This window comes from Macaca thibetana, chromosome 12 (assembly GCF_024542745.1).
Source record: "Macaca thibetana thibetana isolate TM-01 chromosome 12, ASM2454274v1, whole genome shotgun sequence".
Lineage (NCBI taxonomy): Eukaryota > Metazoa > Chordata > Mammalia > Primates > Cercopithecidae > Macaca > Macaca thibetana.
Window position 1 is genome coordinate 3,381,501 of NC_065589.1, and position 12,336 is coordinate 3,393,836.

General features: G+C 48.0%; 1 protein-coding gene across 10 annotated transcripts in view; it reads left to right on the forward strand.

Moving 5' to 3' along the window:
- Nucleotides 1-12,336, forward strand: part of HDAC4 (histone deacetylase 4) — a 357,624-nt gene that overhangs the window by 155,116 nt on the left and 190,172 nt on the right. For all 10 annotated transcript variants that reach the window (XM_050751475.1, XM_050751477.1, XM_050751476.1 and 7 more), the window contains one exon: nucleotides 8,203-8,274. In XM_050751475.1, coding sequence (XP_050607432.1) covers nucleotides 8,203-8,274 — 72 coding nt within the window. Of the gene's footprint in view, nucleotides 1-8,202; nucleotides 8,275-12,336 lie in introns of those variants that run through there.

Consider the following 12,336-nt stretch of genomic DNA (forward strand, 5'->3'; position numbering starts at 1 on the left):
CATTTTAAAAGACTGCCTGATTACCCTGAAGGAAAAATACTGCTTAAGGAAAGAATCTTTTTCCATTTTCATTTTCTCTAATAAATATGCATAAACTATGTTGGACATGCCTGAGGAATTCACAACACTTACTCATTAAAGTTTAATTTCTATTAATGGGCAGATGCAAGCACTGTTACGGAACTTTGGTAATTTTCAGTAACCTGCGCAGTGGGGAAAAGCAGAATCTAGTGGCCTGGGATGCTCGAGGCTGTGAGCAGGGCTCCCAGGGAGGGCTGGTTGGGCGGGCATGAGTTTATGGAGCACCAAGCCTATGCCTAGTATCCACCAGGTCCAGGGGTAGTGCCAGGGTGTGGGCCACACAGTAGAGGGACGATGGGCTGATGGCAGGGCTGGGGGCTGCTGGGGTCACTCAGCAAAGCAGGAGGCTGAGCCGGGAGGAGGCTAGCACAGGTGCAGGTCCTGCTTGGGGTGGCAGATGGCGATCCCTCTGGGGGTTCAGGTCAGGGGAAGGACCTAGGGGGAATTTGAGTATTTGGCTGACCTTGTAGATCACTTTGTCTCCAAGCCATGACATTTCAGCCCACTGAACTCCCTTTTATAATTTAATTGAACAAAGGCATCAAAGTGCCAGTAAAATACTACCACTGGTCACCCAGGTTAGAGGCCCGAGGGGATGGGATTATGGCCCCAAGCCCAGATAGATATCCACTTCATTCCACACTGACTGATACGCCGTGTGGAGGGGAGGTTTGTATGTGAGTGTGCACCGCACCACGCCCTCCGGGAGGTGCAGGTCTTGGTGGGCCACGTGAGCCCACAAGCGGGGCTTTCTCACAGACACCTACCAGTTCGGTGCAGGCCAGGAGGCTGTTTTCCTCATGACCGATCCTCCCAGCAGAAGGAGTTTTCCGTCCCTCTTTATTCAGGCAAAAGACAAGTCCTTTTGCCCCAGACACGAGAACCAAGTGGTTTCTTTTGTCTTTGCTTTAAGGCTAAGCTCTTTCCTTAAACCATGGAAACTCTGCCGTTCCCCTTGAAGTTCGGTTTGAAGGTATCGGGGCTTCTCTGGTCTGACGTCAGCCCTTGCTAGGTGTTCACGCAGTTCAGTCCCTGGAGTCCCAGTGAGGCCCTGGGACAAACCCCAGTTGAGGCACATTCTGTAAAATACCCAAGCAGGATTGCTCAAAGCTGTCAAGGTCGTCAGAAACAAGAAAGGTCTGAGATACTGTCGCAGCCAAGAAAGGCAGGACCCTGGATGGGCGCTGGGACAGAGAAGGGATACCAGGGAAAAACATGAAATCTGAATCAAGTCTGGGCTTTTCCTTTAATGACACCTAAGCACAGCATCCTAATGGAAGAGGTTAGTGATAGGGCATGGAGGGTGCAGAGTAAAGGGTAAGTCTCTACTAGCTTTAATTTTTCTATAAGCTCATAGCTGTTCTAAAACAAAACCTTTGTTTGAAAAATATGAAAGGATGGGGAGGTTGGCTCTAATGAAGACTGAGTCGTTACTGTTACTCAGTAGCCCTAAGCTTCCATTCCCGTGTCTGAAAAGCAGCTCTGTTAGCACAGTGAGGCGCGCACAGTGAGGCGTGACCTATACTACTCCTGGGTCACAGCGGTTTCGGTGTTTTCATCTATATCGGCAACCCCCCACCAAACACACTTTAGAATGTCAATTTATCCAATTCTCCTTTTATGCTCATAACAAAATATTGAAGTGAGGTGCTAAGGCTGAAATGTAGGACTGAGGTCTCCGAGTCTTCAGAATCAAACGTGGGAAAGAGTTGAGGTATACCTCAGGTCCCCACGTGTGTGGAGCTCTTGCTGCTTTCCTTTTCCCAAAAACTCCCTGGGCCTGACCACGCTAGTTTGTCACAGGAATGCAAAGTTAGTTTGACGTGAGAAAAAGAATTTCACCATGTTATCAGATGGATGGGGAAATTGTTTAATAAGCTGAATTGATGCAGAAAAGTTTAATACAGTTAAGCAAACATATATGATTTAAAAATATGTCTTGGCAATCTAGGAGTAGATGGGAACTTCCTTAATCTCATAGTTACCTGTTGGACACCTGCAGCAAGCAATACGCTTTCCAGTAAATCACTGGAAACATCCTTCCTAAGATCAGAAACAGGACCAAGCTGTCTTTTTATCACCATTTCTCTTCAGTTACTATACTGTGGGACTGAGTCAGCAGAATAAAGAAGAAGAAAAGGCGTGAGGTCTGAAAGGTGGAATCAACTGTCGTTATTTATACGTGACATGATTCTGTATGTAGAAAATACACAATAACTACAGAAAAAATGATTGGAATGAATAGTCTACAATACAGAACCAATATGTAAAAATTAATTGTATTTCCATATGTGATCAAGCAGAAATTGAAATGGAAACCAAATATTAAATACCTAGTAATAAATCTAAAGATGTTCAAGACTGCAACACTGACAATTCTGAAACATTTCTGAGAGAAATGAAATGAGGTAATAGCCCACGTTCATGGATGGGAAGATGCAATACTATAAAGATTATCTTCTCCCCAAATGATAGATGCAGTGTAATCCTAGGCACTGTTCATCTGCCTCCCTCCATCCCTCCCTTTACCCCTTCTTCTCTCTTCTTCTCTCTTCCTCTCTCTTTCTCTCCCTTTCATTTCCTTTCCTTTCTTTCCCTTCCCTTCCCTTCCCTTTCCTTTCCTTTCCTTTCCCTCCCCTCCCCTCCCCTCCCCTCCCCTCCCCTCCCCTCCCCTCCCCTCCTCCCCCCCCCTCCCCTTCCCTCCCCTCCCCTCCCCTCCTCTCCCCTCCCCTCCCCTGCCTTCTTTCTTGTCTTGTCTTTCTTTCTTTCTGTGGAACTTGACAAGTTAATTTTAAAATTTATGTGGCAGAGTAAAGGGCCAGTTTTGCCCCAGATGATCTGAAAGAAAAAAGTGGGGTTTTTTGCCTTGCCAGTATTAAGAATTATTGTACAGTTATGGTGGTTAAGACAGTATGATTATTGGCAAAACTATAAACAAGTTGGCCAATAGGATTGAGATTTGGCTTATAAGGGAACTAATGTTGCCGATCCGTGGTGAAGGATAAGATCTCTTAGTACCACTGAGGGGACATTTGGCTGTTCTCATAGGAAACCGTAACCCAAACCCCCGTCCCATAGCATATACAAACATCGGTGCTAGTAGATGAGAGACTTACATATAAAAGGGAACAGTGCTAAGTTTCAGGGTAAAAATATGTTAAAATATCTCTGCAGCCTCCAGGAAGAGAAGAGTTTCTTGAACCTGACATAAAAGCAGAAGCTTTGAACGATTGAGACATAGGACCTTTGAGAAGATATCTGCAGCATTTAATTGACAGAGGACTAATGTTCAGAATTTGTAAAGAATTCCTCTGAATCAGTAAGAAAAAGACAACCCAACCGGGGGAAAAAATGGGTCAAAAAGACATGAATCCAAAATAGCCAATGAAAAAGCCAATAAACATGTAAGAAGATGGTTAGTGCCATTGGTCATCTGGAAAAGGCAAGTGAAACCTTCAAGAGACACCCTTTCACCCCAACCTGGGCAGGACTAGGTGGTCCCAGGCAGTTCCCAAGGGTGAAACCACACTTCCTCCCCACTCCCTTCCCCTCCCAGTTCAGGAGCCTGTGCGTGGGGCTTTCACATACTGTCTTTATTGGCTCAAGCCACCTCCTTTCTTGTGTGGCAGTGTTGTGAGGAGGGCACTGGTCTTGGTGGGCACCTGTTTGCTCGAAGTCCAGCTTTAGACAAGCCGCTGGTTTGGTTGAGACGAACTGGGTTCTGGCTGGTGCCCACTCCATGATCCTGGGAAACTGCACAACCCTTGAGGCCATTTCCCCACGCGTGAAGTGGGGGGCCTGGGCCCTCCGGGTGAAAGTGAGGTTCCTTTGGCTCCGGAAGGCCAGGTTTCTGGTTAGACACACCTACCTGCCTGACGCGAGGCGGGTTCTGAAAAGCAAAAGCCCTGTCTGTCTGAGCCCTGCTTCTCCCGTGGGCGGACCCCGAGTCTCAAACAATGCTCAGTTCGCGCTGGGTCCAGTCGGCGCGAACAGGACTCCTTGCAAGACTGATGTGGTCACTGCGGTCGACCGTGGGTGCGTGGAGCGCGCTGGGGCACATCACCTGCTGGTGAGGACACGGAGGTACCCACGCTCCTCAGCCTCCCTCTCAGTGTGCGTCTGGTCTGCAGCCCCAGCGCCAATTAAATGCCGTTTGAGGACACTCAGTACTGTCGTCCCCATCCAGCAGGGTTTCCAAAAATAGATTCTCAAGCGGAGACAGATAGAGGGAACCTGCTTGCCGCAGGTGTGTGATGAGGAAGTGGTACTTTGATTCCCATCTTAATTATTTTCCAGCTTGTCAATGTTAGGTTCTTAGCACCACTTTCTCCTTAGCCTGAGAAATTTCAGCCCAGAGGCAGATAAATATGGAAATTCCACCTCTCATCACTAATTTCATTTTAACTCACTCTGGAATATGACATCTGAAAAAACACAGCGTTAAGAATCTATTCTGTGCACATTCACGGATGCCGTCCCAGATGCCATCCCGCCTTCCAGCTGACCGTGTCCCGTAGCTTGTCTGTTTCACCCTGGTGACGGATGTCCTTTGCCTCATTGGCCGCGCTTTGTTTAGGTCCATTGCAAAGCTGTCTTTCCCAGGCATGGTGGCCCCTGTTCCTTCAAAGTGCACTCTCACTGCCACTGCTCTGCCCCCAGGATCACGTTCCACCAGCCACCTCTGGCAAAACGTTTGCCTTTAGTGTTTGACTTCTTGATCGTGGCTGCTGCCCTGAGCCCCCGCCTTTCATAATGAGGGACGCGGCATCTGTCATGCTGTCCAGGTGGATGACCAAGGACGGCTCAGGCTGGGATGTTGTCTTAAAGAGATTGTGGCCGTTTTTCCAGCTGGCTGGGGCTCATGGGGCCTCCACATGTGGGGTGAGCATCCGGCACTGAGAGCCATGTCTGTGCCGCCTCCTCCAAGGCCCCTGTGTGCTTGAGACACTCCTGCTGTTTTCTGATAGTTCCACATGGCTGCCTCTTTCCGTGAGAGGCAGTCGCTTCCTATTAACCCAGTGCCGCATCAGAACAGCTTTCCCTTGAAGCATTTCCATGTCATTCTACGAGGATGTGAACATGGCAGTGTTGGGGGTTTGAATTTACAGGTTGTTATGAGGCCAGCCAGGGGCACACAGTGAGAACAAGCGGCATCTCTGTGTGGTGGAAGAAAAAGCCTGTCTGGTCTTTGTCCTCATTCCCAGCAGGGAGCTCTTAGGATCCCGGAGGTTCCTGAGTGTCAGGCGAGCCTTTCGTTATTCGGAGGAGCTTCTTATGGGCTTCTGGGTTTATGCTAATGAAGTGACTTAGGGCAGGACCCCTGGGTAGCCTCAGAATGGGGCTGGTCATCAGGACCCAGAGACGAGAGGGGCAGAATGTTCAGCTGCACCTGCGACCCCAGTGGTACTGAGACAGAGGCTCCTGCACACAGCACCCCTCCAGACCCTGCCTTCGTGTTGCTGTTTATTTGCATCTTTTACAATAAACCCGTCAACATGGTGAAGTGTTTTTCTGAGTTTTGTGAGCCCTTCTAGCAAATTCCAGAACCTGAGAGGGGCTTGTGGGAACTCCTGGTTTATAGCTGATCTTTAGGAGTCCAGGAGTCCCAGGACTTGTGTCTGAAATGGGGGCAGCCTTGTCGACCTGAGCCCCTAAGCTGTGGCGTGTGTGCTAGCTCTGGGCGGTTATTGTCAGAGTGGAACTGGATCATTGGACACCCAGTTGGTACCAGTTGGCTGGTGTCAGAAACCACCCCACCCGTCAGTGTACAGGACAGGACATGTGAAGTTCAAGGTCTGGTTTCCGCAGATGTTATCGAGCGGCATTCTCCTTGGTGTGCCAGCTGGTGCAAGCGCACGATCAATGTCTTCTTAAAGGATAGGTGGGACCCGGCCCAGCCCAGTGCCCAGAAATGTAGGTGAGCCAAGACCCACTAAGCTGCACCTTGATCTGATACACACGAGTGATGCTTGTGGATACAGGAACACCACATATCGTGACTTACAAGTCGAATCGGTTGCACTGAGATCTGATGTGTCTTCCTGCTTCAGCGTAGTAAAAGTAACTTGTAATTAGGCCTTATTTATGAACTTGGTGCTGGAGGGATTCGCCTTTTGGGCTCAGGGATAAGCGGTTCACTTCTAAACTCAAGAAGGAGCTTCATGTGAGCTGGGACTCTGGCCCCACCGCTGCTGCTCACCACTGGGGGCCTTCTTGGTTTCCAAACTTTCTGGTTCCAGGGCTTTTGCTGAGTGGGAAGCTAAGGTTGGGCATTGGGCTGACTACAGGGGAAGCGGTTCTGGGGACAGGCATTGGTTCCTAGGAACTGGTACAGAGTCCTGACCAGGGTGGTCCACCCAAGCACCCTCCTCTTGACCCCTTCCCATTGGAAAACTACAGCTACATTGAGATCTTCAAAAGGGCCTTCTGCTATTTCTGAAAGTATTTATAGCGGGATTTGGGTTAAATACACACACATACACACATACATATACACACATACATATGTACAAGCACCTTTTTGAATTTATTTTTTTCTACAATGAGCATTTATTTATTTTTAGGAAAAAAAGGCTTGAAAAGTACTTTCCACCACTATCTGGGGTCTCCTTCTGAGTTGCAGTGAAGGTTCTCGTGAGACATGGCATCATGTTTACAATTCAGCATCCAGGCCATCTCCCAGGCGGCCGTGTTCTTTGAGAAAGCCCTGGAATATGTGAAGACTTGGAGCGACTGCTTAGGTCTGGTGGCTGCTTCTAAGGTGTAACTGTGACCTGCCGGTCTTTCTCTTGACCCAGGGAAGCAGAGCTGTTTTGCCGCCAAATATGCCCAGTGTCTTACTTCTGTTTTGAAACCTTAAGAGTTGCTGAGACTTGGGAGGAGCTGCTGGTTGGTTGGAGAGGTACCCATGGTTTTTTGTTGTTGTCTTAAGTTTAATTTTTATTTCTGGCTCCCACGTTTGATCTCTGCATTACCCAAGAGCAGCCTCACCTGCTGAGCTCCTGCAGGTCCATGCTGGCCTCACACTTTCCCAACTCCACCTTAGGATGGGCTTCAGATCTCAAGAGTGTGCCCTCCAATCTCCTGGCACCCTTGTTTCCGTTCTTGGATACTGAACATCTCCAAAGACACGCAGGGGTTGGCGATGCTAGGAATTATCTATTTTGGATGAAAAGTGGGTTTTTTTTTTTTGCAGTCATTTGACCCGATGTTAGTCGTTTTTGTCCTGTTTTAAAACTTGTATCTACAGAGTTCCATGGCTGCCCTGCGAAACTGGTGCTCTCCTCCTTCGCTTAGTAAGGAAAATGACCTCTGCGTGCAGGTCTGTAATGATATGCACATGATTGCAGGGCATTTTACACCACTTGTCAGAAGCTAATTTTAAAAGAAAAGTGTGATTCCTGGAAATCTTGCCAGAGTTTTCTTTCCTTTCTGCTTGGGAGAATATAGAAAAATCCCAGGCAGTCTAAATCCAGCCTGCACCAGGTTTAGGTGGTGGGTGGGTTCCAGTCTCATCTTTGCAGTGAGTCTGAATAGACAGAAACAGCTCCTGAATACAGTTTAAACGTGGATTTAAAAGAAAGGACTCTGTACCTTGAGAACACCTGGTGAAGCGTTCTCCATGCCTGTTTGAGGCCGGAGTGGCCTCAGCTCGCCTCCTTCCCTGTCCGCACACCCGGCGGGTTTGGAGTGCTCCCTGTGCCATGTTTCTGTGAGTGTCCAGACCATTTGTCACTGTCTGGGAAGAAGAGCTGCTCTTCTCTTTTCATTATCTTAATGCTTGTGGTCTGCAGAAAAGCCGACTTCTGATCAGCACGAGTGGGCATAATGTGGTTGCTGAGCAGAAGTAAACCCAAATTGCTAAGCCAGGGGCTCTTAGGCCAGAAACGGGCGTTTGCCATATCTCAGTAGGAGGCTATTTTGATTATTCTACAAAGGATCTGTGATTTTCTTTGGCAGATACAAATAATCTATGACGAAGCTGAAAGTGTCCCCCTTTAAAAGTAGAAAGGACACATGCATTTCATTATTTGGGGAGTTACTCCCTGCAGACTCCCAGCGTAAAGTATGTTGGCTGAAATGCACGCAGTTTCTGAAGCCAATGCCTTCTCTCTTCTCCAGATGGACTTTCTGGCCGAGACCAGCCAGTGGAGCTGCTGAATCCTGCCCGCGTGAACCACATGCCCAGCACGGGTAAGTCTGCCCACCCCTGCCCTGTCCGGCTGGCCCTGCGCTGAACCAGAGGTGTTCAAAGGCTCTGCCTTACTGGAGGAGTGCGGAGAAGGCGACGGGGGAGGTGTGGGTTATCAGGCTCACTGAATTTGGGTGCTCTTCCTGATGGTAAACGAGGCCATCCTTTTTGGAAATGAAATGGCTCCATGACATGTGAATGGTAGAGAAACGCTGATCTTTTTTGTTTTTTGTTTTTTGTTTCCTCTCTGGTGCTAAAGGATGTGTTCTTCCCAAAGGCACCGACTGCTTGGTCTGGGTGTAAGCCCTGGCCCTGATCCCCGTGAGGACCTGTAGGAAAGACCTCTGAGCTTGCAGTGGGCGGGGCTGGGTCCCACTGGCCATGCGACCATGGACAGACCACGCCTTGTCCATTGCCACCAGCTTTTGTTGGTTAAATGAGTCAGTGGCATCCTCTGTTTTCCAAGCACCTCTCAGCTGTTTAACAAAAAAAGTATCGGTAGTGATCAGAAATATTTCATTCCATAGGTAATATTTATTTATTTATTTATGGATTTGTTTATTTGGAGATGGAGTCTCACTCTGTCGCCCAGGCTGGAGTGCAGTGGCGTAATCTCGGCTGACTGTAGCCTTCACCTCCCAGGTTCAAGCGATTCTCCTGCCTCAGTCTCCCAAGTAGCTGGGATTACAGGCACGTGCCACCACACCTGGCTAATTTTGTATTTTTAGTAGAGACGGGGTTTCACCATGTTGGTGAGGCTGGTCTTGAACTCCTGACCTCAAGTGATCTGCCTGCCTCGGCCTCCCAAAGTGCTGGAGTTACAGGTGTGAGCCACTGCGCCTGGCCTCGTAGGTAACATTTTAAAGTACTCCAAGTCTGCAGGCCATGGAAACAGATTTTTCCCACTTTTCTTTGTCTGTAAGACCCCTGTTTCCATGTAGAATCCTCCAGGGTTTAAACTCCTTGTGAGGTTACCATTCTTCCCAGGCATGCGGCCTCTCCGAGAATAAAACCCGAACCTCCTGAAGGCGTGGGCCTGAGGGAAACAGCGTTCCGTTCCACATGCATCCTGCAGGGCAGTGTGGCCGCGCCTTGCAGGGACTGCGTCCTAAGGCCTGGGTCTCTGGTCTTGGCTCAGCTGTGCCTTTCTTGACAGTCAGACTTTGCTGCCACCTGTGCCCTCTGGTGCCCCAGTTAGACCCACTCATCACCCCTGAAAGGAAGTTGAAGCCAGCTTGGAGCCAGGCCGAACATTTCCAAGAAGACATTTCTTTCTTTGCCTTGCAATTCTCCCAGGTCGGCCACGTTTTCTGTCATTTTCCAAACCCGGCATTCTGGAGGTGTCTTTGCCCTGCTCCGGGAAGGCTCTCCGTGTCTGTGGGGTACGGTGCCCTGGCCTCTTGGGGGGTCCTCGGGGCACTCTTTTCTGTTTTTTACACCTTGATTTTACTCTGCATTATTACTGATCGAGCAGCTTATTTTTTACCCCCGCACACTGGAGCCTGGGGGAGCGGTGGGGAGTTTTAAATACCAGATGAAGATGCACAATTTTAAACTTTTGGCTTACGTCAACAGTTCTGGCTTTCACTTTCTCTCAAGTTCACTTTGCCAGGATTGTTTTCATGTAAACACAATCCTGTGGCTGGGACATTTTTGAGACAACTTGCTTGTGTTTAACCAGGCGTGGCATGAGGTTAAGAGGATTTTCTGATAGCTTGATGGGCTGGGAAAAGATGGTAAACATGCATAGTTTCCAAGTGAGCCAAAAACCGTGGACTTCAAATTAATTTTCTGGCTTGGGAAGCGCGCATTGCCTGTTGAGACCTGCTGTGGGATCCCAGCCTGGTGTGAGGACAGGCCGGAGCTTCCGCCTCCCACAGAGGGCACCTGGGCCCGCCTCTGCGGCCCGTTTGCGTGGGAGCTTAGGCAAGTTGCTGAATAGCTCGGTTTTGTTTTCTCATTTCTTAGCCGGGGATGATAATGCCTCTCTACAGAGTTCTCATAAAGATGAAACGTATGTGTCAGCTTTTTAGTAGTTCCTCAATAAATGTCATCTCAGTGTCCCGTTGACTGGTACTGAGGAATGTGTGTGATGTAGCCTTCACATCCCTGTTCAAGGCCTGGACCTCTCCTGCAGCCTGTCACCCTCATTCTCTTCCTTTGGGGTGAACCGCCGGACTTGAGAGGTGGCATGTTGGGAAGGCTGCCCCGTGAAACTGACGCTGGCCATTTACCTCTCTCGCAACCCGGTTCCCATTGGTCTGAGTCAAAGAGAGTGCCATGTCTCCTGGCATTTATTGCATATTCGTGCACGGGCTGGTGGGCATGGTGGGAGTGTTTGCAGAGTAATTTTAAATAACGTAGCAGTGATGCCCAGGAACAGTGGGCAGAGAAAGGATGCATGCATGTGTAGCAGTCCTGTGTGACCTCCGTCACTCAGCCTGCACAGTGGCCTGTGCCTTAGAAGCCTCTCGTGTGAAGCGTGTTCTTTCAAACTGTGTTTTGGTCATTTCAACCCACTGAAAAATACTACAAAGAAATATTCATCTCAGGTTAGGGGAGAACTTGAAAATTGATAGGAAAATGTCTTTAAAGCCACATTTTTATGATATGGGAGTGTAAACATTTTTAGGTATATTTTTATGTCAATCCCCAATTGCTGTTATACATTTCCTAATGATTGAATTTAATCTTAACTATTCTTTTGACATTTTGACATTTGACGGTGTGGAAACAGACTGATACACACACACACACACACACACATATCAGGAATGACTCCAGCATTCACCTTGAGAGCTCGTTCCCTTTGAACAGATGAGCGTGTACTCAGAGCAGGAAGGGCGCCTGGGCAGCCCTCCCCACTGTTGATCTGTCCCATGTCCTGACCATTCCCTCGTGTGGATGCTGTTATGCCCAACACAGTCTTTTTCTGATTATGGTTCTTTTTCAATACACTTAGTCCTCATAAATCCGCACTTCAAACAGAAAAGCATTATTCATACCATGTGTTCGTGTGCCAGCTTGAGATTTCAGAAACGTCAGGTGAGCGTGTCACGTGCTTTGGGAAAGTCTATACCGGTTGAGTATCTCTTATCTGAAATGCTTGGAAGCAAAAGTGTTTTGGATTTGGGTTTTTTTTTTTGTTTTTTGTTTTTTTTTGGAATATTTGCATTATACTTACTGGTTGAGCATCCTAAGTCTAAAAATTCAAAATCAGAAATGCTCCAGTGAGCATTGCCTTTGCGTGTCACCGAGAAAAGGTTTTGGATTTGGAGGCATTTTGGATTTTGGTTTTTTGGGTCTGGGATATTGTCACCTGTATTGGAGGAGGAAAAAGCCAAAATGCCATTTGTCTTAGATCAGCTTTGATTTCTTCAACTTCCCTCATAACTTTTTATTGTAGACTTTGCTCTTTCTTTTTTAAAATGTTTTAAAATTTTTAATTGTAAAGTAGCTCTATCATAAAAGAAAACACATAACCATTTGCCTGCCTCTAAGATGTAACAGACATGTTGTTAGTATTATTCCATCTTTGCCTCCTATTTCTTTGCGTTTTAAGTAAGTGGACTGTCACAGTTGTGGACGTGGCTTTGCTCTTCCCCCTTCCTGACAGTTGTTGTCTGTTTGGTGAGGGGAAGGGCCACCCTTGGAGGAGACTTGACACAGAGGCAGATCCCAGGTGGAGACATGGTGGCAGGGTGGGGTGGGGGTGGGAGCTCGTGACCCCGGGTTCTCTGCCAGAGCTTTGTGTTTTCCCATGGAGAGAGCAAGCAGAGTCATTGACTCAGAGTTAGGCTGGGGAGATGTTGCAGTTTGAAGACAGAGGAGAAGGTATGGAATTAGTCAACCAGGAGAGACCAGCAAAATCTCATACAGGATTACAAACCCAGCTGTGCCCAAGGGCTGAATTATGGCGAACTTGAAAACTATTACTACTCAGTCATTCCTTTCAGAATCATTGTAATTAAAGCTCCCCCCCCCCACCTTCCTGATTATAAAAGCAATGCGTGTTTATTGTAGAAAAAAAGTCACTTGCACTAAAGTGGTGGGTATTGGGTTCC